This window comes from Mobula birostris, chromosome 24 (genome assembly GCF_030028105.1).
Source record: "Mobula birostris isolate sMobBir1 chromosome 24, sMobBir1.hap1, whole genome shotgun sequence".
Taxonomy (NCBI): domain Eukaryota; kingdom Metazoa; phylum Chordata; class Chondrichthyes; order Myliobatiformes; family Myliobatidae; genus Mobula; species Mobula birostris.
Genome location: NC_092393.1, coordinates 56,365,779 through 56,393,064, shown reverse-complemented (window position 1 = coordinate 56,393,064; position 27,286 = coordinate 56,365,779). Strand labels below are relative to the sequence as shown.

Below are 27,286 nucleotides of genomic sequence, written 5' to 3'. Positions count from 1 at the left end.
TATAATTTTAAATTAATATTTACTAATTTTGACTATTTTTAATATCTTTAGCATTTAATATTTGTAATTCAGGGAGTATGAAGCAGAGAATCAAATATCGCTGTGATGATTGTATGTTCTAGTACCAATATTGTTTGGCGACAATAAAGTATAATAAGACTATGGAGGGTCAGTCACTGAGTATGTTAAAGACAGAGATCAAAGTACAAGGGGAATTCGGGGAAATGGAATCAGAGCAGGAAAGAAGTGCTGAGATATGGATCAGCCATGATCATACTGAATGGCAAATTATGTGCAAGGGAATAAATTACTCACTCCTATTTATTTTCCAAAGGAGCTACAACCATTTTCCTTCGAGTAAAGTATAACCCCAATGATTTAATTGTTTCTTTTCTCCCCTCAATGTGCCGTGACTTCAGATTTGCCAGTAACCATTAAGCTTCTCCAAATCTTGCCCTGCACCTTCAAATTTATTAAAGGATTTTGAATTTTTATTTTTGGTAATCACTCATCATAAACTAGCATCTCATTCACTGATATTTTACACAGTAAATCTGTCACCCTTAGTTGGTCTGGCATACGTGTGTGCAGATAAATTTTCTTTTATTATTGACTCTTGATCTGGTTAAGAAATCATGTCGTGTGTCATTCAATTGTATCACAGTGGAGTAGTTCAAGATGATGGCTTCCAATGGGTATTATATGTTAAGGATTAGAATCCGGTTTATTATTACTGACATATTTCATGAAATCTGTTGATTTGTGGCAGCAGTACAGTAAATACATAAAATATACTTTAAGTTACAATAAAATATATTAAAAATTAAATGAGCAGTGCAAAAAGAGAGCACAATGGTGAGGTGGTGTTCATTGACTTTTCAGAAATCTGATAGTGGTAGAGAAGCAACCTTTACAAAACATTGAGCATGTTTCTTCAGTTGCTGTGCCTTCTTTCTAATGGTGGTGATGAGAAGAGGGCATGTCCTGGGTGGTGAGGGTCCTTTTAGAGGCATCACCTTTTGAAGTCTAATGGGTCTTGGGTCACTCATATTTTATGATTTTAGTCTTTAAGAGCAAGTAACAGTACCTTTATTGCTTTGTTGAAGATATGTTTTACAAAATCTTGATGATTTTGTCTTGGACGTTCTGCTCACTCTTCTACATGTATGTTTCGGTCATGTGTATTTTATTGTGTTTTTCAGAAATGATATAAGCTTCAAATATTAATTGCTGAATTGCAAATAATCTACCTGAACTGTTGTTTCTGTGACTGTGCATGTCATAATTGGTTGCTTCAATAATTACACATTGTATTAGTTTTTGCTCCTGGAATGCTTCATCTGGAGTATCGACAGATGTGGCTAACAGTTAAATTTCCAGTTGTTCTGGCTCCAAGGCTCTATTTCCCACTATCTAAATAACTTATTATGACTCCTCCTGCACTTTGCATTAGTTATCTTCTTGTTCATTTCAGGTTTCCTGAGAATCATCTTCATTCATGCTATTAGCTCCATTGCCTCATCTGATAACTTCTATTCAGAATTTGTTTAATGCCCATCCTTTTAGGTGTTTGTCCTTCAGTGCATCTTGGATAGTTATTACACTTCTTGCTCTGCTAAATTACCTAATGCTGAGCCTTCTGCGTCCTCTGCAGTTGGCCATTCCGCCTTAATTTAGTAATACACAAGTAAAATATTTCACTTAGATCCAACCCCAGATGGTAAACAAAAACCTAGACTGATACCTTTTCCACCTGGTTCTTGAAAATGTTAATTTACTCTATGCTTTTTGTTTTTTTACTACCCCTCTGTTAATGAGGCTGTTTTAACTTGAAAAATCTTCATTTTTTTTTCTACACCAATTGTTTCTGATTAAATACCTTGATGAATATTCAAGCACTTAACTTGTACTTTGAAATTTGGACCCAGGTTATATAACAAAAGCAAAACTCAGTAGTTTGCCTGCAGACACATCTGTAGCCCCCTTTGCTGCTAGATTGTATAAATTGGCCCATAATTTCCTGCCTTAATCCTTTCTCATTTTGTTAGAGTGGAACATTTGTTTTAATAATCCTTTGGCACAATAAATTTCTGTTTTCAAGCTTATTTTGGTACATCTTTATTATTAGCTTTTCCCATTTCTTTCCTTGTTTGCATGGCATTGAGTTTATATTTTTGTAACACCTTAATCCATGTTACCTTTTAATTTAGATGCTTCTGAATATACAACTGGCATGGTGGCTACTTCTGATGTTGAGTGCAGTTTTTCTTGTTAACTCTATTCCCTTGGGTCTTTCGTCTTTTCTCATGTAGCTTAGAAAGGCTATGTAAGATACTAGACCTAGTTGTAGAGTAAGATATCAACTTGTGTCCTGAGAGTGCACATGTCTCTTAACTTGTGCTGATGTCCATGGTTTACTAATTGCAATTGCTATTCTTATTTGGTCTGATTTTACGAAATGATTTGATCTATGGCAAGAAGAGGTTTGTTAAAGTTGCTTGTACTTTGCAGTTGAGTCATTTTAATTAGAGATTCTTTCAGTAGAATTAACATGAACTTTTATTTAAAAATCAATTGAATCATCAATCTAATTTGTGTTGTAAGCTATCTTTGAAGATTTATTCTGTGCTTCCTGTGAAGTTGAATTGATGCTGACTTAACAAAAACTACGATGTTGTCCACCAAATTCCTCAATATTTAGCTGTTCTGACCACCCCCAGGTCATGCCGATTTCTCCCTTCCAACGCTGAACACGTTAATGTTCTGTAAAGCCATTAATTTTCTTTGTTATGAGTACTAAAGGGCACAGATTTCATATTGTTTCCAGCTTGTTGAACTACTGTCAACTTGCATTAAAGAAGGATTTTACTGTTTTGGATAGCAGTTTGGAAATGCATTCTCTCAGTTTTTTTAATCCGAATTGGAATAGTACAGCTAGTCTATCTCTAGTACTAAAAGGAATCTCCATTCTTTTCCTCAGAGGAAATTTTGGAGCGGCAGAAAGCAAAAGAAGAAGCAGAGTTGGAGGAAGTTAAGCGAAAAGCAGCAGATCAAGCAGAGAAAGACAGGCAAGAGAGTGGGGATAATACCCAGATGGATATTGAGAAAAGCAAAGAAGCATCAGAAGAGCAAACTGAAGAGAAGGACAAGGCTAGGAATGAGACTGAAGAAAATGTTCAGGAAAAAGGCACAGAAGGTAACTGATGTTTACCCCTGTAAAGTCATACTGGGTTACTTACCAGCAAAAAGCAGGGGTTTCCAACCTTTTGTATGCCATGGACACTTACCATTAACCAAGAGGACCATGGACCCCAGGCTGGGAACCCCTGCTGCTAGAAATATTACAAATTGTTTTTGATTCCACTGAATTGAGACAGTTTGTTCCTGTTAGTCTGTAAAGTAGTTTGAGGATTCAGATGTCTCCTGAGTCATTAATAGTTGAAACCAGACATTAAAACCACTCTACCAAAATAAATGTGCACATTGCTGAATATACTCAACCGATCAGGCAGCATCTGTGGAGAGAGGGGCAGGTAATATTTTAGGTCGTTTCCATTCATCAGAACTACTGCATTGCAGTGAAATTAGTTCCAGATCACAAATGGAGCAAAAAAATTAGTCTTGTATTCAGAAGAATCTGATTCAAGTTTTCTTGGTCTAAGTTAATGGAAATATATGCGGCATCACATTTATGAAAGGTTCAAATCCCAAATGAGCCTCTGAACTTGAAGTTGATTTTTCAATCAGTTGCTGTCATTATAAAGAGGGTATATTGCTTTCTTTACCAGTAAATTGCTTTTATTGAGCAGCTGTGTTAAAGCTGTCAGACCCAACATGCAGGCACCTTAACCAGGTTGTACTTGAAATCGTATGGAAACAATATTGTCCAAAGAAGAAAAGGATGAGGATAGCAATACAGTTGCTGATTTTTGTTCTTCCTTTCCTTTTGGGTATCACATTTAATATTCAATTTTTACCAATCCTGCTGATGAGTTTAATAATTATGAAAAAAATGTCATGGATTGCTTTTAATGTAACAGCCAGCAAGAGCGACTTTTAATCTGTTTTGAAAGGGGTTTAATAAAGCCAGATGGCATTCCATGCAATGCAGCATTTTTTGAATTGAAAATAAGATTCAAATCAGTTGCTGTCATTATAGCTCGTATCTTTTGTAAAGAAACAACAGAGTGTCAACTTGTGAAATATTACCAGTGGTGGTCAAGGTTAAACTTTGGAAGCAATTATTGCACCTGTTCATTTGTTTCGAGCATTGTTGGCTTTAGGGAAGTTAAAAATTGCTCAGTGGTCCTTTTATGGTAAAACCTGTGAAAACTCTATACATGTTAGACTGAATTTGGTAATCTTTATTATTTTTTTCTTAATTGTACAATATGAAAGGAATTCCAATCTCAATTTGTGAGAATTCAAATATTTCCCAATAGTTACAGACAGGGATGTATTCAAAAGATGGTGCTTGTGTTCTACATTTTGCTATAGACCCCACATCTAGTGGAGATAACCATAGTTCGGGAAGTTCTGAGACATTGAAGAATGATGGCAACAGCCAAAATCCTTCTACAGAGGAAAATAAGGCTTCCCCGTCGAAGGATACTGCAGAGAATGAGCTGGCAAACTCTGAAGCTGAGAAACTAACAGAGGAGAAGAAATTGGCAGTCGAATCAGTACAGCTTACCATGGATAGAACAGGTACATGAGGTTACTCAGAACCTTTGGGGGAACGTAATTTTTATCTGGACTCATTCTAAGCGACAAAACTACTTTCATTGTAGAAATCATTCACAAGTTTTTTGGTTTTATTTCTTTGAATTGCAGGCTGCTTTTCTGTCTGCCAACGTATCCATCAACAAAATAATAAAGCATATGACAATTCACTGAATCTGCTAACATTCTGGTCAAATCAAAAAATATCGCACGTCTTTTGAGCTTTTCTCTTGTGACTGAGTTGTATTTTGATTGTGGCTTTTATATTTATATTTCCTCTGCCCTTGAGTTTGTTTCTGCCTTCACCCAATGGGTCTGTGCATTAAATAGAAATTTATCACTCCACCAACAAGTTGTTTTTTTTTCCCCATTCTCATACTATCACCATCATCATTGTGTTGCTTTGAAACCTCGTGGCTGTTTACCTAACTTGGGGCTTAAACTCAAAGCTGGCCTTTATATGCATACTCAAAACGCACAAAGCATGGTGCAGAAATTTTCTCCATAAATTGTAAATAACTCATAATGAGCTTGGACTTATGAGGGACTGTCAAATACTTGATTGCATGCGTATGTGCTAATTTGGCCAGCGAAAATGCAGGCTGTTGAAAAAGCATGCCATCGTGGAAAAGGGGCTCGGGAATACAGGTGTTAACAGAAAGGCAAGTGATAAATATTATGTGACATTAAGGTGAACAGCATGCGGAATATAAAGACCACTTTTTTGTGTATCGTGTCCTTTGTCCTTATCCAGGATAGGCTCTCCTGTATTACAGCCGATTGGGTAATGGTACTGATTTCTTAAATTACTACTCCAAAATTTGAGATGTGGAATAAACTTCACTTTCACGGAGCATATTTAGAAAAATAGTAAATAAATGAATGCACTATCTTTCAACACTCATTTCACAGATCACATAGTTTTGTGATGGAAAATTGTGAGGCAGACTATGTTCTAGGAAAGCAACCACAGGCTTGTAATCCAGAGGATCATCTGTGTTTGCTTCTTTGACACCAAGTAACCCAGCTCATAACAAATATGCTTCTAAATGTACACATTGTCCGGATACTCAGCTCATCATGTATAGCTAACAGGAATATAAATTTCCTGTATGTTTCTCTGTTTAAATTTAATCAAAATAATTGCATGAAGAGATAAATTTTTGTATAAGTTTACACAAAACAATGGTTGGGTTAACTTGATTATAATATAAGTAGATTTGAGTGCTCTTTTATTAAAAGAGAGAGTGTTCAATATGTGTATAATTACATTATAGAATAAGCAGAATGCCATCAGATGTTGAACCTAATGACAGTTCAATTGTTGCAGTTCTGTCCTTTGTCCTTGCTGAAGGCCAGGTGGGGATGTAGGAAAAATTTGAAGTTGTTTAATAAATTACCAATTATGTAACTTCTAGTTGATTCCCCCTCGCCTTGTGGAGTTCATATGTAGAGTGTTAATGAATAAGAGATATCCCTACCATTAACATCCTAGAGATCACCATTGACCTAATCTCAGCTAGACTAGCCACACAAAAAGTGGCTGCCTGAGAAGCCCTTGAGGCCCTAAGTTCCTCCTGATACTCGAAACATTTTGCCACTTACAAAGTATAAGTCATGATTATGATGAAATGCTCTCCACTGCCCTGGATAAGGGTAGCTCTGACATAATTGAAGGTGCATGCAGGATAAAGGAACACATTTGGTTGAAATCCCATCTATTACCCGAAATATTAATTTACTTTATTTTACCACTTGTATAATGTGGCGGCAATCTGCTGCTTAGGAACTGCATTGTCATTACCTTCCACTGCTATTCTTTCAGCACATCATAAACCTACAACCTCGAGCAACACACACAAAATGCTGGAGGAACTCAGCAACTCAAGCAGCATCTTTGGAGCTGAATAAGCTGTCAATATTTCAGGCTGAGACCCTTCACATCAGAGCTCCAATTAACATTAGAAATCAAAAAAGTTGATTTATAGAATCATTGAACACAACACCATAGAAACTGGTCCTTTGGTCCATTTAGTCTCTGCCGAAACATTAATTCAACCAGTCCCATTGACCTGCACCTGGGCCATAGCCCTACGTGCCCCTCTTATCCAAATTTATCCTGTATGTTGAAATCGACCCCGTATCCACCATTTGCACTGGGAGCTCGTTTCATGTTCTCACTACCCTTTGAGTGAAAAAATGTTTTCAGGGCAACAGGAGTATTGTCCTTAAACATTTCACCTTTCACCCATGACCCCTTGTTATAGTCTCAGTGGAAAAAAGCCTGTTTGCATTAATCCTATCTATCCTTCCCATAATTTTTGTATGCCTCTATCAAATCTCCCCTCAATATTCTGTGTTCTGAGGAATAAAGTCCTAACCTATTCAACCTATCCTGATAACTCAGGTCCTCAAATCCTGAAACATCCTTGTAAATTTCCTCTGCACTCCTTTAATCTTACTTACATCTTTCCTGTAGTTAGGTGACCAAAACTGCGCACAATCCAAATTAGGCCTCACCAGCATCTTATGTAATTTCAGTTTAACATCCCACCTCCTGTACTTGATACATTGATTTATGAAGGCCAATGTGCCAAAAGCTTTCTTTATGACCCTACCTACCTGTGATGCTACTTTCAAGGAATTATGGAACTGTATTCCCAGATCTGTCTGTTCTACCGCACTCCTTCATGCCCTACCGCTCACCGTGAAAGATCTACCCTGGCTGGTCCTCCCAAAGTGACACAGCTCACACTTGTCTGCATTAAATTCCCACTGCAAGCATTGATAGTATACCCCAAATCTTGGTGTCATCCGCAAATTTACTGATGCAGTTTACTACGTTATCAATGTAGATCATCCAGATCGTTGATATAAATGACGAACAACAATAGACCCAGCACTGATCCTTGCGGCATACCACTAGTCACAGGCCTCCAGTCAGAGGAAGCCATCTATAACCACTCTCTGGCTCATTCCATTGTCAATTTCTAATCCAAATTACTATTTCATCTTGAATGCCAAGTGACTGAAACCTCTTGACCAACCTCTCATGTGGGACCTTGTCAAATGCCTTGCTAAAGTTCATGTGGACAATATCCACTACCCTGCTTCATCAATTTTCTGGGTAACTTCCTCGAAAAACTTTTGAGATTGTTTAGACACGACCTACCAAGCACAAAGCTTCAAGATAGCAAACGCCCCTCCTCTGTAATCTGTATAGGATCCATGACCTCGCAGCTGTAAGGCCTAACATCCATAGACTCTGTGTCCATCTCCCAAGTAAATGCCTTTCAAGATTTCACCACTCTTTCGACTCCATGCATAGATTGCCACTCTGATCTTCTAGAGGGTCAATTTTCTCCATTGCTATCCTTTTGCTCTTAATATATTTGTAGAAATCCTTAGGAGTCTCCTTCATCTTGTTTACTAGAGCAACCTCATGTCTTTTTGCACCCCCGCCCCCCCCCCCCCCCGATTTCCTCCTTAAGTGTTGGGTGCCATGCTAGCAAAGCAGTTAGCGAGACACTATTACTGCTCATGGCATTGGGGTTAATTCCAGTGCCCTTCTATAAGGAGTCTTTGTATGTCCTCCCCAGGAATAAGAGGGTTTTCCCTGGGTGCACTGGTTTCCTCCCACAGTCTAAAGTTGTACCAGGTAGTTTAATTGGTCATTATAAATTATCCTGTGATTTGTCAGAGTTGGGTTTGTCAGAGGTTGCTGAGGCAGCATGGCTTGAAGGGCTGGAAGGGCTTATTCCATGCCGTATTGCTAAATAAATAGTGTTCTCTTGCATTTTTATACACACATACTTCATTTGTTTGCGCCTCTCTGTAGCTGCTATGCATTTCCCCTGTTTTTTCTTAACCAGGACTTCAATATCTCAGGAAAACCAAGCTTCCATTAACCTGTTATCCTTGCATGTTATTCTGACAGGAACATACAAACTGTACTCTCAAAAATTTCAATTTTGAAAGCCTCACACTTAAATGCACCTTTGCCAGAAAATAACCTGTCCCAATCCACACTTGCTGGATCCTTTCTGATACCATCAAATTCTCCAATTTAGAATCTCTTCTTGGACCACACCTATCCTTTTCCGTAATAATCCTGAAACTAATGGCACTATGATCATGCAAAGTGTTCCCCTACACAAACTCCTGTCATCTGCCCTGTCTCACTTCTTAATAGGAGATGTAGTATCACACTTTTTCTAGCTGGGACTTCTATGTACTGATTAAGGAAACTTTCCTGAACACATTTGACAAACTCTTTCCCATCCAACCCTTTTACAGTATGGGAGTCCCAGTCAGTTTCTGGAAAGTTAAAATCACCTACTATACAACCTTGTGTTTCTAGCAACAATCTGCAATCTCTCTAATAATTTACTCCTCTAAATCTCAGACTATTGGGCTGTCTAAAATATAATTCCATTAATGTGGTCATACCTTACTTATTCCTCAGTTCTACCCATAAAGCCTCACTGGACAAGCTCTCCAGTCTGTCCTGACTAAGCACTACCATGATATTTTCTCTGACTAATAACACCACCATTCTTCCTTTAATTTTTCCCACTCAGTCACTTCTAAAACTATGGAACACCAAAGTGTTGAGCTGCCAGTCCCCTCTCTCCTGCAACCAAGTCTCACTAGCAGCTACAATGTCATAATTCCACGTGCTGGTCTATGCCTCAAACTTATCTGCCTTTCCTACGATACACCTTGCATTGAAGTATACACAACTCAGAACATTAATCCCACCTTTTGATTCCTGACCTTCTATTATCTTTTCTGGCACTCTGGTTACCATCCGTCTGCAACTCTGGTTTAAATATGCCCAGGCAGCACGAGCAAACCTTCCTAGTAGGATATTAATCCTCCTCCAGTTTAAATGCAAACCTACCTTCTGTAAAGTGCAACTGAATCAATAGGCTGTTAATGATGCAAAGATCTGAAGCCCCTCCTCCTGCATCAACTCCTTAGCCACATGTTAAACTGTATGATCTTCCTATTTCTGGCCTCACTGACAAGTGACATGGATAGCAATCCTGAGGTCACGACTCTGAGAGTTCTGTCCTTCAAGTTAGCAGCTAATTCTCCAGACTCACTTTGCAGGACCTTGTCACCAATTCTACTTATATCATTGGTACCTACATGGACCACAATCTCAGGCTGTTCACCCTGCCACATAAGAATGCTGGAGGCTCGATCCGAGATATCCCTGACTCTGGCACCTGGGAGGTGACATACATCCAGGAATCTCATTCTAGAAACATAGAAAACCTACAACACAATACAGGCCCTTCAGCCCACAAAGCTGTGCCAAACATGTCCTTACCTTCTTACACATGGAACTTCCTTTCTGTACCCCTAACTAATGAAACCCCTATCACTACAACTCCCCTCTTCTTCTCTTTCTCTTCTGAGTCACAGAGCCAGACTCAGTGCCAGAGACCTTTCCCCTGCTAGGTCATTCCCCCGTCCCCAACCAACAGTTTCCAAAGTTTCCTGTTATTGAGGGGAACAGCCATTGGGTACTCTGCACTGGTGGCTTATCCCCTTTCCCCCTTCTGATGGTCACCCAGTTACCTGTATCCTGTATCTTGGATGCAACTACATTCTTATACCTTCCTGTACGTCCTGTCTATCATCTACCCCGATTCTGAGTTCATCCAGTTCCAGCTTCAACTCCTTAATACGGTGTTAAAAGCTGTAGCTGGATACACTTCTTGTAGATGCAGTCGTCAGGGACACTGGAGGTTTCCCTGCCTTCTCACATCCTGCAAGAGTCCATTCCATTACCCTGTCTGGCATCCCCACTACCCTAAATGTGCAATATGAAAGAAAGAGTAACAAAAAAAATCTAGCTTCTCGCTGAAGCCTCAATGAGCCAAAGCCTCAAGTTTCCTAATCTAACTCTGGCCCACTCACACAATGGCTTCTCTGCTTAAAGCTAACTTTTATTGGACATTGCCAAGTGCCTAATTATGTGCAATCCAATGCCTCCTTTAGAAAGTGGTGCGCAAAATCTGCCAACTGCCCCTGCTCACTCCTTCTACACTTTCTATCCCTCCAGGCAATCTAGTGATTCCTTGGGACTATGCTGCACAAAATGTGCTGACTGCTCCCACTCACTTCTTTTAAACTCTCTCTCCCTCTTTGCAATATGATGATTCCTCAGGATTATGCCGCGCAAAGATGTGCAAATATTTAGGATCAAACAGTTCTTCACGCCAACTCTTCAGTTTAAAAGATGGTGCCTGGCTCAGATCCATTTGCTTGTCTTGTTTCTGAATGCTCATATTATATCTGTTTACTAAACAATGAAAATACTAAAAGGATAACATTTTATTGCTAAACCTGGCATGAAAGCAAGTTGCTCTGTCTATGTACGTGAAGTATTCTAAAATTTGCTGCATGACATCTGTATCTCACATTACTTTTGTCTCCCATGTTTTTATTTTAGTTAAATGATTTCACTGTTTATGCACTTCGGAATTCATTTCATTCAATCATATCTTTTTAGATTATATGGTCTTCTAATTAGAGTGGTTTAAATTTAGTGCCTATTCTCTGCAGGTCCCTGTAATAGTGGATTGGAGACAGAATTTGTCCTTATTTATTATATACATTTTTCTGCAGTGAGAATAAGCATTCAAATGGTGGTCTAGTACAGTTGAATTTAAGGAGTTAAAAACTGCATTGTTTTCAGTAAAAACTTATGAGAACATGAAAATAAGTTTGATCAATTTCTTTTAAGTTCCTTTCTGTAATGTTCATAAATGCAGAATCAGGTTCACTGAAGTGATTGACATGGTTTCAAGGTGATTATTTTTAGAAATGGAAGGGAGATGTGCATGTTTTTTTTCGATGTCAAAGATTAATAATATTTTTCCCCACTTCCTTAGAAGACAGTGGTGAAAATTCTACTGACTCTACCGCCACAGCCATGAAAACGCTTCCACCTTCATTGTCTGCTGATGATAGTAACAGCAATGTGGATATGTCCATTGAGACATCCACTCAAGAGGCCAGTTACAAGATATCTGAGGATTTGGAGAATATGGAGGTGTCCTCCCAGTCTCCAGGCAATGGTCAGGAAGACCCAGGTGATTTTATTTAATTCATAGAAATTTTGTAAATGTGAAAGGAATACCAAAATATCATGGAAGTACAGATCAAGCTTCAGCACTGGTGAGGGTTTTACATGATAGTTCTGCTCCATAAAGTTGTGTGTTTAATTTTTTTAATTATAATTTGGAGCATTTCAAACTTATCAGAATATGATATTGGAAGATGATGGGGTTTCAGCTAAGTCAATTTTCCAAAAAGTGATAGAACATGAAACTGTTTCACACAAGAATGTCATTTGGCCTACATAAAACAGCTGAGCCCCATGAGGGATATTTGATTACTGGGAGTTTCTCCACCTCTTTGACCAAATGGACCACTTTAAGCATTGTATATAAATGTACAATTATTTTTGTAATTTTATTTTCCATTCTGTTTTAAGTAACAGAATTGTTCCCCCTTCCTTTCCAGTCCTGATGAAGGATCTTCGCTCGAAATGTTGACTATTTATTCTTTTCTGTATATGCTCCCTGACCTGCTGAGTTCTTCCAACATTTTGAAAATATTGTTCTGGATTTCCAGCACCTGCACAATCTTTTGTGTTTATGATTTGTCACCTTTGATTATTTTACACTATTTGTATTAGTTTTCTTATCTATCTATTATATGGTGTGCCTCTATGTATAAAATACTTCAGATCATCCATTTGACACTGGTCTAATCTCTAAACTCACCTCGTGATGGGAGATTTATGCCAAAAGTTTCAAGAACATTAATACTTTATTCCAAAGTGAATTTTAGATATTTAATGGTGTTTTTATGTAGACTGCATTTAATCAATAAATTTAAAACACATCTACTTGGCCTGCAGTGTTGAATGTGTGTGAGTGGTAAATGATAGTGTATCTGGGACTGTTCTTTGATTCGAGTGTGCACTACCATTGACACTTGTGAATTGAATATTTGCTGTAGAATCAGTAGAACTCGGAAGTGATAAAACAAATGGCGAAAATGGTGATTCTTCTGAAACTGGTAAAGGCTCATCTATCCTAACCAGGATGGTCACAAGGTTACGGAATCCTGACAGCAAGTTGAATCAGCTGAAGAGTGCACAGGCTGCTGCTGCAGCACATGAGGCAAATAAATCATTTAAGGAAGGTAAAGAGGTGAGAACTGAACTTCACTCTTCTTTGGAAACTGTGTTTATATTTAATTATTTTTGGTTCTTATCCTAAAAATGCAAACTTTGTTATGAAAATTTCTTTTAACACTAAATCTGACCTTGCTTCCTGCTCTTCTTTTAAGCACTGTTTAAATTGATTTCGGGCATCTTTTCTCTCCCAACCTATGGAGTAAGAGGCAGCCTTTTAGGTTGCATCCAGAGTAGATGTATTCTTTCCTGGATAACTTTCCTCCAGCTTCTTATCAGTTCCTGCTATGGAATTTCAAACCATCTTGTACTTAAATTTATTCTGTTGTGGGTAAAACTGTAGCTCATAGTGCCAGAATCCATTCCTGATTACCATCGAACTAAGGGGGTAGTTAAGGTCTGGCCACATTGGCAAGTAACATATGGACCATATGTGCAATCCGAGGATGGCAGATTCCTTCCCTGAAGGTAGATTTTTCTGATAATCTGGTACTTGTATGTCATTTAAATTGATATTTAGTTTATATATTCCAATTCGATTTAATTATCATGAAATTCTGTATATACTCCATCTAAGTTTGAATTTGTGTCTCAGGATCAATGTTCCAGAATCTGACTACTAGGACAGTAATTGTAACTACTGTCTCACTATATTCGTGTCCACATGGCCAAGAGCAGAAACAGGAATATAATCTATATAATCTCCAGTCCCCCATCCAGTTGTGAAATATGATGTTGCTCATTTGCCCTATATGTCTTCCCAAAGAGTCTTAAAACAAATATTCATTTTAAAGCACTTTAGTTAAGAGTAAATGGGGCCAGTGTGAATTTGAGGATTGTATTAGTATAAAAGAGTAAATTTGGCTAATTTTTCCTTTTCAGGTCCTGGTGGTAAATACTCAAGGGGAAGTCTCTCGCTTGAACACAAGGAAAGATTTGGTGATGAAAGGAATTGTGAATAATTTGTTTAAGTTAGGTCAAGAAGGAAAATATCGTGTCTACCAAAATCAATATAGCACTAGCACCTTGGCACTCAACAAGCATCAGCATCGAGAGGACCATGATAAGCGGCGGCATCTTTCTCATAAATTCTGCATGACCCCTGCGGGCGAGTTCAAATGGAATGGTGCTGTGCATGGATCAAAAGTACTTACAATATCTACTTTAAGGTTGACCATTATCCAACTGGAGAATAATATCCCATCGTCATTTCTGCATCCGAACTGGGCTTCACATAGGTGAATGGGATTAGTTTCTTTGTGCTTTTCCAGATAAGTCATGTGGAAGTTCAATTTGTGTTTTATTTTGTGCTACCTCAATTTCCTTTGAAATTTATAAGAAGGAGGTGAATGGGTAAGCCTTTTTCAACCCAAGATAACAGTTGCATTTCAGAAATATAAACACTTCTGGAAGTTTTTCTCCTCTGTGTTCCTCGTGATCTTACGTTGATTTATATTTGGACAAATTTCCCAAACTGTCATGTTAAAATTGGAATTTTCTGATCCCATCCTTGCATGTAATGCAAGTGCACATTTATAGCAAAGGGTGTTTAACTATGAATTCCATGCATTTTCTCTTTCTTGCTGAAGTACAAAGAGACTGTTTTCTCAGTGCTTTTTCATGTCGCTGAAAAAAGATACAGCTCTCTTGTCTGTGAGGCATAGTACATCAGACTTACTAAGTTACCAGAGTACTCCAGGTTTTATTCTGATTTCCAGCTACTGATGCCACAGGTCAAATAAATATTTAAATGAACATTTTAACGAGATACATACGATATATATTAAATATTGTAATCAATGTGATTTAAACATTTTTAGATCTAATTGGATAAAAGCAGTCCAGATGTGCAATAAACCAAGAGAATTTGCACTAGCTCTTGCTATCCTTGAATGTGCAATCAAACCTGTCGTCATGCTTCCTGTCTGGCGAGACTCTTTAGGACATACCAGGTGAATTCTGATTCCTTTATTTTGAACTTTTTAACCTTGGCTTAAGACTTCTTAGAAATAAAATATTGCCACTTAACAGGTCTCTGTTAATTCTTACATTGTGTATTAATTTTTATTTTGCATGATTAACCATTAAAAGACAGTTTGCATGTCAAATCATTTTACACAATTAGAAAGTAAAAGAGAAGTTGATCTATATTGCTCTTCTGGTCTCTTGAATGTGCTGAGTAACTTAGTTATTTAATACACTGCTGCCATGCTTAATACTTGATGTTATGCTCCCAGAAATGTGAGTAGTCTGTCAACACATGTACTGCAGTTAAGGTACAGAGCAGTTGCATTGCTCTTCCCAACCTGCCCATTATTAGCCCTCGCAGACGGCCACTCCACACCAAACCGCGAGTGATTCATTACTGTGCGGTACCAGCAGAGGGCAGGGATTAAAGGCAGGTTCCCAGGACAGTGATGCAAGGCATGCAGACAAAGTAGATTTTCTTTGGAAGTTCTATAGGCTCTGTGTCTGAACGTTTGTGATGAAGGACTATAATCCTGCAATGAACTAGCACTCTGAAGGATACAACTAAATTACTACAAATTTTCAGAATCAAGTTTATTATTACTGACTTGTATCATGACATTTGTTGTTTTGAGGCAGCAGTAGGTTGCAATGCAAAAAATACTATTTAGTAATGGTAAGAAATATATAAAAATAAATTATACAAAACACATTGATGCAATCATAAAGAGTGCAACTACAAACATTTGTACATTTATGCAAGTACTTGTGAAACTAAGAAATGCAATTGTGTTGTACCAAACTATGTTGACCTTGACTTGCTTTTGAGAAGACTCTTCAGGATCGATCAGAGTATGCTGTTCTGGAGTTATCCTGCCAGTCAGATGCAGTGCAGCATTTGTCATTTGTCCTATTTTTTCAGTTTGCTTGTAGTTCATACTGTATTAAAAGCCAAGAGCTATTGGTGTTTTAAACTGGTAAAGGATATAAACATCACTTCAGAAGGATTCCATTAACTCTGATTTACTAAAAGCAGAAAGCGGTGACGTTGATTTAGGAAGATATTAAAAGAACATCCTGACTTTCCCACAGCAAGAGGTGCTGGTTACTTTTTGTATATTTCAAAAGCACTTAATTTCAAAGTGACAGAGTCTGTTTATTCTTGGTATAGATGAGAATAATTCACAATGTAAATAGTACCTAAGATGGAGGGATGTAGGGAAGAAAATGAGCCATTGCAGCATAAAGTAAACAAGTCGGCATGTAGTACCAAAACTAATATAATGCATTAGTGCAAACAGCTTGGTAAAACAAAGGAATTGATTGTAGACTTCAGGAAGGGGAAGACGAGGGAACACACACAAGTCCTCTTCAAGGGATCAACAGCGGAAAGGGTGAGCAATTTCCTTGGTGTCAACCTCCCTAAAGATCTGTCCTGGGCCCAATATATTGATGCAATTACAAAAAAAGGCATAACAGTAGCTTTGTTTCATTAGGACTTTGAGGAGATTTGGTATGTCAGCAAAGACTCACCAATTTCAACAAATGTACCATGGAGAGCATCACTCACAACATGCTGGAGGAACTCAGCAGGTCGGGCAGCATCCGTGGAAACGATCCGTTGACGTTTCGGGCCAGAACCCTTCGTCAGGACTGTAGAGGGAAGGGGCAGAGGCCTTATAAAGAAGGTGGGGGGAGGGTGGGAAGGAGAAGGCCGGTAGGTTCTAGGTGAAAAACCAGTAAGGGGAAAGATAAAGGGGTGAGGGAAGGGAGGCAGGGAGGTGATAGGCAGGAAAGGTGAAGAAAGAATAGGGGAAAACAATAGGTAGTAAAAGGAGGCAGAACCATGAGGGAGGTGATAGGCAGCTGGGGGAGGGGGCAGAGTGACATAGGGATAGGGGAAGGGAGGGGGAGGGAATTACTGGAAGTTGGAGAATTCTGTGTTCATACTAAGGGGTTGGAGACCACCCAGACGGTATATGAGGTGTTGCTCCTCCAACCTGAGTTTAGTCTCATCATGGCAGTAGAGGAGGCCATGTATGGACATACCTGAATGGGAGCGGGAAGCAGAGTTGAAGTGGGTGGCTACTGGGAGATCCTGTCTGTTTTGGCGGACGGAGCGGAGGTGCTCGATGAAGCGGTCCCCCAATCTGTGTCGGGTTTCACCGATGCAGAGGAGGCCACACCGGGAGCACCGGATGCAATAGGTGACCCCAACAGTCTCACAAGTGAAGTATTGCCTCACTTAGAAGTACTGTTTGAGGCCCTGAATGGTGGCAAGAGGGGAGGTGTAGGGACAGGTGTAGCACTTGCGCTTACAGGGATAAGTGCCAGGGTGGGAGATTGTGGGGAGGGACGTGTGGATCAGGGAGTCGCGGAGGGACCAACCCCTACGGAAGGCGGAGAGGGGTGGAGAGGGAAAGATGTGCTTAGTGGTTGGGGTCCTGTTGAAGGTGGCGAAAGAGTGTTCTAACTAGTTGCATCACCATTGGTATGGAGGGGTCACTGCACAGGACTGGAAAATTCTGCAGAAAGTTGCAAACTCAGTCAGCTCCATCATGGGCATTAGCCTCCCCAGCACTAAGCATATCTTCAAAAAGTGATGCCTCAAAAAGGTGGCATTCATTATTAAGGACCACCATCACTCTGGGCATGCCATCTTCTCATTGCTATCATCGAGGAGATACAGGAGTAGGAAGACATGCACTCAATGTTTTCTTCCCCTCTGTCATCAGACTTCTGAATGGACAATAAACCCATGTACACTACCTCACATCCCCCCATCTTTTTCCATTGTTTATTTAATTTTGTGTGTGTGTGTATTTATATATTTGTAATTTATATTTATATTATGTATTGCACTGTAAAGCTGCCACAAAACAACAAATTTCACAACATATGCCATTAATATTATACCTGATTCTGATCTTGAAAAATAGTATCGTTTACCATATTATTTATAGGGTCTTAATTTTTTTTGGTAAGTCTCTAGTGGTATAAAACATCTGCAATATCAGTCACTTTAAGAGGTGGAAAGAGTAGAGGAAAGTTTAGTCCTTTTTGTTGAGTTGTGCGCTTTGAGCTTATTCTGTAACAATTATATTTAATTTTCCAGTATGCTAAACCTTTGTACTCCATTAATAACAGATTACATCGGTTAACATCTGTTGAAAGAGAAGAAAAAGAAAAAATCAAAAAACGTGAGCGAAAACAGGAGGAAGAGGAAGTTATGCAACAAGCTACCTGGGTGAAATATACCTTCCCTATCAAACATCAGGTGGGTTATTGTAGTTTACTGTTTGTTCATGCACAGGGTATGGACATTGTTTCAAGGCCAACATTATTTCTGGTCCATCCTTGTAGCCACAAACTGAAGAGGCAGTTAAAAATTCAACCAACTTCGTTGGTCTCGAATCAGAAGTAGGCCAGACTAGAAAAGGAATAGGGATTTTCTTCTGTGAAGACATTAAGGAGCCACATGAGTCTGATCTGGTGGCTTCAAGGTCACTATTGCTGAAACTGGGTTGTCACTTCAGATTTTATTTTGTGAATTGATTTTAAGTTTCTTGCCTAACATGATGGAACTTGGAACACCTGTCTCTATACAATGGTCCAGGCTGCTAGATAACTATCCAGTAACTTTTAGTGTTAGTAAGAAGTCCATTACCTGAAACTGGTTGGGTATGCTTCATTTTTCTTGGATATATAAATAACTAATTATTGGATCACAAGTTTGAATCTCAGATTTTGTGTAGATTTGTGACATAAGATCAGGGCAGCATCTTAAACTGCCCATTTGAGAGGGTGCATTTTTTTGTATCTTTGAACAACATAACATCGACGCTTTTTCCTTTAAGTACTTAGAATTAGATTTAATATTCATGCAGGTATGGAAACAAAAGGGAGAAGAATATCGCGTGACAGGATATGGCGGCTGGATGTGGATTAGTAAAACTCATGTCCATCGTTTTGTGCCTCGGCTACCTGGAAATACTAATATTCATTATAGAAAGGCACAGGAAGGTGCGTTTGTTGCATTTATAGTTAATGACATTTTTGCTTAGCTTTGAACTTGAATCATTTTCAATATCTTGACAATTCACATTTCATTAAATCATCATGCACTGCCATTATTAAACTTGAAAAGTAATTCCAGTTCGTTATACCTGAATTAATTGGAATTCAAAACCCCTAAGTTTTATACTCTAAAGACTTAAAACATAAAATGTTTGATGGTACTGAATTGTGGGAATACTGTCCTTTCAGGAATATTCTCAAAATGCCATGGTCTCATCAGTCCTCTTGCCTTAAATTGAAAGCTTTTGCATCATTCATAAAGTGTAGGGAATTCTTTACAACATCATTGATGTCGCTTAATCCACTTCACTGAAATGGATCTGATGGTTATGCCCTTCTCCAATACTGTACAACTGAATTTTTTTTCTCCTACAAACCTTATCTGCATGAATGTTCATAATATTTTCATTTCGTACCTGACAGTATTTATTTCTGAAAACGTGGACATTTCCAGTTGAGGGAACTTTCATCCTATGCTGTCTGTAAGGAGTTTGTATGATCTCCTGTGAGCTGCATGGGTTTCCTCCATGAGCTCTGGTTTCCTTCCATCGTCCATAGATGCACCATTTGGTAGGTTAATTGGTCATTGTAAATTGTCCTTTGATCAGGCTTGTGTTAAAGGCTGGGTTGCTGGCTGGAAGGACTGTTCTGTGCTGTCTCTCAAAATAAAATAATAAATGAACCCAAACAGGTATACTTTCAGAAACGAGAAAATCTGCAGATGCTGAAAATCCAAGCAACATGCACAAAATGCTGGAGGAACTCAGCAGGTCAGGCAGCATCTATGGTCAATGTTTCAGACCAAAACCCTTCATCAGATCTTGGTCCAAAATGTTGATTGTTTATTCTCATTTATAGATTCTGCCTGACCTGCTAAGTTCTAGTACCATTATGTGTGTGTTGCTCTGGGTTTCTAGAATCTGCAGAATGGCTTGTGTTATACTTTCAGAGTGCAAGTTTTTCTTTTTTTTAATTTTATTTTTATTTGGATAAGGAATTCACAAATATCATGTACTTTTTTCACACATAACCTTTTCCATTTTTTTATATGTATAAAACTACAATTACTTATACATTCTTAAGTACACATTGAGATGATATAAAAGGAAAATAAGCATTTAAATAGATAATTATGTACTGTGGTAAATCTAACCTATTGGGCTAAGTAATGGAATTAGTTGTTAAGAAAAATGGTAATAATAGTTTCCATATAACCCTTCTGGACCATTTCCACTGGTCTAAAATGTTGTATATAAGCCTATGTATCAACCATTGTAGGTGTCTATATCCTAATTTGTTCATGCTTGCTCCTGCCCGCAGACATAATTATCCAATCCCTATGTACTTATTTACTTAATTTTTCCATTTTTTATCCCTTTCCCAAATCTTTCCCTTTACTTGTGTTAATTCTCTATTTTCCAAAAGAAAACAAAAAAAAAAACAAACATTTAGACTAGGGGTGCTTACGTTAGCAATATTACTGTGTTGATGAGAAGAGCAGTATAAATCATTAGGAGAGTCATCTAAAGTCTGCTCGCATTGGGGTTATATATTCAATCCATTTATTCCAGATTTGATAAAATTTTTCTTTTTGAGTTCTCAGGGAGTAAGTCAACTTTTCCATTTTAAATATTTCCAAGATAATTTCGTACCAATCTTCTAATGTAGGTGGTATTGGATTTAGCCATTTTCTAGTGATTGATTTCTTACTTGCCGCTAAGAGGGCCTGCAGCAACTTTATATCTTCCTTCTGTTTAAGAAACAATACATGCCCCAAATAGAGCGTCTCAAAGTTCAGAGGTATCTGGGACCTAAGTACCTTAACTAATGTTCTATGAATACCTTCCCAAAACAGACTTAATTTAGGGCAATCCCAAAAAATATGAAAATGATTTGCCTCCTTGGAGCTGCACCTTCTCCAACACATCACACTTGTATCTTTATATTTTTCCTGATATGGGGTCTTGAAGTATCTTATAATGTTTTTCCAACAATGTTCTTTCTAAGTCAAAGAATTAGTCGAGGACCATTGAAAGCTGCAGATTTTCTCCCAAGCCTCCTCTGAAAGTACCAACCCCGCTTCTTTCTCCCACTTCTCTTTAATATACAGTGTATTTACATCTTTAGCATGGGAGAGTGCATTATATAATCGAGAAACTGATTTACTAGGTATTGAACTGCAAGCCGAATTCAGAATCTTGAAAAATTCTAATTCTACTGTTGATAGGTCCAGAGTGCAAGTTTTTCATGCTAGAATGGAATTAAAATTTTCTGAACCTTTGAGTTAATGTAATGTTATGGAAGTTGCTTCAAATGTGTAGTTACCTTAAATCTGAGTTTTGATGCTGATTATTATTAGATTAGTGTGAATGAAGATGCAAGTACTTTGGTCTAATGTAATGGCTATTTTGATAATCTATTAGGTCTGCTGAAAGATGGCTCAGGCCTGAATGAAAATGAGAGTTCCTCTGGGGTGAAAACTGAATCTGAAACTTCTGAGAAACACTGTTCCTCTCAAGATTCTAAGGATCTGCCAGAAAATGACATAGTCACAGACAAATCTTTTGAGATAAAATCAGAAGAGGAAGAAAAAGTAGAAGAAAAGGAGGAAGTAATGCAAATCGATGCGAGTCCTGAGTCACAACAAACTGAAAAGAAAGGTAAAGGTTCTGTATGGATAAACTCTGTCAGCAAGTGATCACTGTGAACAAAAGGATTTAAACTAAATGTATTTCTATTCTTTATGATCCCCATCAAATTTCTCTCACATTACAGTAACACCAACTTTGATGATCATTCCCAGAAATCAGACACCATATTGTCCTGGTGGAGATATGAATGAGTGCTCTCTCCCCATTATTGACTTTTTTATTTGACCCCTCCCTGGCATTGGTAACAGTCCTGACGCCTACCTCTGGGCGGTTGATAAATTCAGCGAACCGTTCCACTGTGTACCCAGGTATTGTTTTCAAAAGTAGACACAAAACTAAATCTGCATATAAATGTAGTTTTCTGATTTTTGTGCATTCAGTTTTTGATCTGTTTGTCTCTTTTGTGAAAAAATGCCATTGTAATATAATGATGTCACTGAAATGATATTGTTTCAAGATAGATCAAACTAATTAAAATAGATGATGTAAAGCTGACCTTTGTACTATATTTACTTTAACTTCTGATTTAATGGATAACAGGATGTTGCTTTAATCCAGAAATACAGTAATAAATCAATGAAATTAGTTCAGACAAGAAGTTATGAAGATTAAATTGCATTAGAATTTTGTCATACATCAATGAAAATTAACGTGTGTGTGAATGGTTTTAGTTAATAAAAGTTATAAATAGGAACATAGCAATTTAATGAGCTATCTTTCAGCAAAGGGCTAAGTTTGTTTTTCTCAGTAACTGTACAGTTTCTGGTTAATGTAATAATTTAATATTTTCTAAAAATATAAACACAGGATATGTGCCAGTAAACATTACTTTCAGTTTAGTAGGCAAGTGGGAGTATATTCCTTAAACAAAAATCATAAGATGTAGCTTAAAATCGTTAAAACACATTAATCTTTTGACCTGCCAGTTCCTACTTTACATTTTTTTTGAAATGTAGATTATTTTTCAGTATTCAGAAGAATTTTTTAATGTTTTATTTTAAATTCCACCTGGGATTGAGCTTATCTGTGAAGCAAATGAAAAGGATCAGATCCTCTGCAATAAAAAAAAAATTCTCTCAATTCTCCATGGGCGATAGGCAATAATTGCAGTCGCAGTAAGAGTTCCACCTTCAATTTAATTGCCCCTTTCTTAGCCCTGGTGCAAACCTACTGTGTCTTCATTCAGAGTTAACCTAATGTCTTGTGAGGGTACTGAAGGTACTTAATTGCAGTTTGGTTATGAAAAGTAATCAGTGCAGAAAATACTGACAAAGAACATTATCAATAACTACAATTACTAACTATACATTGTTTTATTTTAGAAAACATTGGTGCTGTCAGTATCGGTGGGGATAAGTTAATCAAGGAGGAAGCAGTGACTATGGATGGGACCAAGAATGAATCCAGTTCAAAAGAACAGGAAAAGTTTATCTCGACTGATCTCGTCAATGTAAGCGAAGGATTTCAACTGAGGACTTGGTATAAAAGGAGGGTGAAAACATCTAAATTAGATGGGCTGTTGGATCGGCGGGTAAAACAGTTTACAATGGAAGAGAAGCAGCGACAAGAAAAACTGAAACAAGAAGCCTTAATGAAATTACCGAAAAATGAACAGAAAAATATAGCTGAACCACAGAAATCTGATAAACCTGAAAACTGTCATCAGAGAGAGCCTGAATCACTGGAGAAGGAGAGTGGACACGTAGGTCAGAACTCTCCAAAGGCCACAGCTGAAAGCTCAGTGGCATCAACACAAGAAAGCACAGTTGGGAAAAATGAAGTCTTGACCCAAGAAAAACTGTCAGCCTTTCCATTGTTAAAGGAACCAGTCATTAACAATGTTGTTTCTATCCAAAAGGAGGCAGTTGCTAATTCCACTGAATCAGTGGTTACAGGTGGTGAAATCACGGACCCACATTTGAAAAGCAAGGAAAATGGTACCGAAGGAAAAACTCAGCAGTTGGGTATGGGGGCAAATTCTGCACATAATAATTCTGATACAAAGAATGAGAGTTTTGGGAAGAGCTGTGAGCCAGTGGTGGGAGGAAGTAACAATGGCAATTTAAACGCAATCGTGGGAGTAAATGTTGCTGAAGGTGATGGTGATCTGATGGAGACAGATGAATGTTGTGAAGATAACTCCGAAATTAAGTCAAACAAAGGGATTATTGGAACTATACATGCAGAGAAAATAGATCGTGCTATTGAAGCAATTACTGATGAAGGCAGTGGCCCAGTGATTGTTGAGGAAAACGGTGTAAAAGAATTCTCTGCCCACAAGGAAAGTAATAGTATTGAAAATAGTTCTCTTGAAAAAATGGACGCAGACTGCTGTACAGAAAATAAGATCTTTGAAATGAAAGCTTCGGAGAACAAACTGGAACATCGGCATCCTGTTGGTCAGATTAATGGAAAAGATGTAGAATCTGTAGTAGTGAAAAATTCTGAACTGGTCTCATCTGAAGCATCTGAAGTGGAACATCGGAAGGAAAAGTGCAGTCCCAGAGCGAACTCTGAAAATGAAAAAAAATCATCAATGAAAGAGCCAGGTGTAAAGCTGGTTATGAATGGAGATATTACCGTAGATGATCTGGAGGAAAAACCTAACAGAAAAGATAGGAAAAATTTAACAGCAGCACATTCTAAAGTTCATGATGGTGTTTCAGCAGATAAAGAAGAGTTTGATGACGCAGCACCGCAGGTAAAGGCGCCCCGGTTAGATGATGCAATTGTTCAGCTAAAAGCACCTACATTAGGTGAAGCAGTCCTACAGGGGAAGACAACCAAGTTAGATGAAACACTTTTACGTGCAAATGATCCCAAGTTAGATAATATTTCTGAAATTCTGAATTCTGAAAAGTCAGGACTTTTAAATCTAGCCCCAGATAAATTATCAGAGTCTGAAAAAGAAGTGAAACCTTTAGAACTCGATGGGCAGCTGTGTGAGAGAGTGTCTTCACCATCCTTTACTTCTGCAGCTGATTTAACTTCGAACAAGGACTTCAGTGAGCAAAATGGGATTCAGTCTGAAAGCGAAGGGGGTGATGCCAGTGGAGAACATAGGATTAAAACAGTTGTTACAAAAATGACCACCACAACCACAACCATTTCCACGGAATCCAAGACTATTGTTAGTGTCGCAGAAGCTTCTCCACAGAGCAATATTTCATCGGTGCTCACCTCTGTTAAGAATTGTGCTGTTTCTTCAACAACCACCACAACAACAACATTCACAAAAGTGACCTCACCAAGTCTAGATAGTACAGTAGATGCCTTGACAGTAACAGAAAAAACTGTTGTTACAACCACAGTAACAGATTCTGTGGCCACTCTAGATGGAGTGTCGACAACTACCATGACTGTAAGTAAAGAGTATTCCACCAAGGACAAAGTGAAACTCATGCGGTTTAGTCGGCCAAAAAAGACGAGATCGGGCACAGCCCTCCCTTCGTACCGTAAATTTATCACCAAAAGTAGCAAAAAAAGCATATTTGTCTTACCAAATGATGACCTGAAGAAACTGGCCAGACGATCTGGGATTCGGGAAGTTCCAGGATTTAACTACAATGCAAAGCCTGCATTGGATATCTGGCCATACCCATCTCCAAGACCAACCTTTGGCATTGCGTGGAGGTATTTTAAATTAACTCTTCTTAAAACTGTTAACTTGATGGTATTTGTACATTATCTTAAGATTGTTTATCTCTGTCCAATAATATTTTTGGATTGGTTATCATGGGTTAAATATTTGGATAATTGTCTCTCACTGTATTCATCTTTGTATTAAACTTTTGATGTGAATAAATTCTGTCAAATTCCTGACAGTTTTCATCTAAGTAGCCATCATTCATCATTATGATCAATTGGTGACTCTGTGGGAGCCTCACTGTAAAGCTTGATCATACCTGTGCATGCAGTACCTCTCATTCTATATTTCCAGCAAAGTTCAATTTATCTTTTTTCACAACTGTCCTTGGGCCTTCTTCAGAACATCAAAATTCATTTGGAGATAGCCAATGTACAATTCAACAATTTCTTCTTTGGCTCCTTCCACTTCTTGCAAACCCATTGACTCATAGCTATCTGGAATATACCTCTTCCCATCCTGTCACTTGTAAAAATGCTATCCCCTTCTCCCACTTCTTCTTTTTCTGTTGTATCAGCTCTCGGGAAAAGGCTTTTCATTCCAGAACTAATGAAATGTCCTCTTTCTTCAAAGAAAGGGGCTTCCCTTCCTCCACCATCAATGCTGCCCTCACTTGCACCTTTTCCATTTTGCGCACATCTGCCCTCACCCTATCCTCTTGCCACCACACCAGAGATGGTTCCTCTGTCCTCACCTACCACCCCACCAGCCTCCACGTCTAGCACATAATTCTCCATTACTTCCCACTCAACTTCAACGGGATCTCACTACCAAGCACAACACTCACACTCCCTACGCAACTACCTTGTCCACTCATCCCTCCCCTCTGATCTCCCTCCTGCCACACGTGCTTCTACACCTCCTCCCTCACTACCATTCAGGGCCCCAAACAGTCCTTACAGGTGAGGCAACACTTCACCTGTGAGTCTGTTGGTGTCATCTACTGTATCCTGTGCTCTGTGTGTATATCAGTGAGAGCCAACGTAGATTGGGAGACCGCTTCATCGAACACCTTTGCTCTGTCTGCCACAAAAAACGGAATTTCCCAGTAGTCACCCATTTTAATTCTACTTCCCATTCCCATTCCAACATATCAGTCCATGGCCTCCTCCACTGCCATGATGAAGCCACTCTCAGGTTGGAGATGCAACACCTTAAAATCTGTCTGGGTAGACTCCAACCTGATGGGATGAACATCGATTTCTCAAACTTCTGTTAATTGCTCCAACCCTTCACCATTTCACATTCCTGTTTCCCCTCCTCACCTCATCTCCTTACCTGCCATCTCCCCCTCTGGTACTCCTCCCCTTTCCCTTTCTTCCATGATCTTCTATCCTCTCCAATCAGATTCCCCCTTCTCCAGCCATTTATCTCTTTCACCAATCAACTTGCCAGCTCTTTACTTCATCTCTCCCCCCCTCTCAGTTCCACCTTTCACCTGTCACCTTGTACTTCCTACCCCCCCCCCCCAACCCCAACCTTACTCTGACTTCTCATCTAGTTTTTCCAATCCTCATGAAGGGTCTCAGAGCAAATTGTTGACTATGTATTTATTTCCATAGATACTGCCTGGCCTGCTGAGTTCCTCTAGTATTTTGTGTGTGTTGCTTCGGATTTGCAACACCTGCAGATTTTCTTGTGTCTTTAACGTATAATAGTTATTGACCTTCTCATACTTTTGGTTTGGGGTAGCTTTTTAAACTCATTTTGTAGCCATGAAGAGTGTTAGTTTATCCTGGGTGTGAAGATCCCCAGCTTGAATTGCATGGAGTTTTCACATGTGGTTGACTTTGGATTTTACTGAGTTGCTGTTTTTTTCCTCTTTGGCATACCCTCGGGATGAAAGGTGACTTGCTTCCTCTCTGGTTCAGTGGGCTCTGTGGTGATCAATGAGGCTAGTGTGGGAGCCTGGACTCTTCCATAGAAGGGCAAGAGGCTTCTATAGGATTGGCAGGAAGGTAGTTTGTGAGCTAGTGCACTTCATCCACCATTGCCACAGGA

General features: G+C 38.7%; 1 protein-coding gene across 11 annotated transcripts in view; it reads left to right on the top strand.

Moving 5' to 3' along the window:
• bptf (bromodomain PHD finger transcription factor) overlaps positions 1–27,286 on the top strand; it is a 173,669-nt gene that overhangs the window by 75,426 nt on the left and 70,957 nt on the right. For 9 of the 11 annotated variants that reach the window (XM_072242561.1, XM_072242563.1, XM_072242557.1 and 6 more), the window contains exons 4-13: positions 2,981–3,196; positions 4,498–4,707; positions 11,631–11,831; positions 12,766–12,959; positions 13,826–14,181; positions 14,764–14,895; positions 18,059–18,188; positions 18,799–18,934; positions 21,412–21,648; positions 22,962–25,272. In XM_072242561.1, coding sequence (XP_072098662.1) covers positions 2,981–3,196; positions 4,498–4,707; positions 11,631–11,831; positions 12,766–12,959; positions 13,826–14,181; positions 14,764–14,895; positions 18,059–18,188; positions 18,799–18,934; positions 21,412–21,648; positions 22,962–25,272 — 4,123 coding nt within the window. The remainder of the gene's footprint in view (positions 1–2,980; positions 3,197–4,497; positions 4,708–11,630; positions 11,832–12,765; positions 12,960–13,825; positions 14,182–14,763; positions 14,896–18,058; positions 18,189–18,798; positions 18,935–21,411; positions 21,649–22,961; positions 25,273–27,286) is intronic. The other 2 variants (XM_072242559.1, XM_072242562.1) reach the window with 2 other exon arrangements.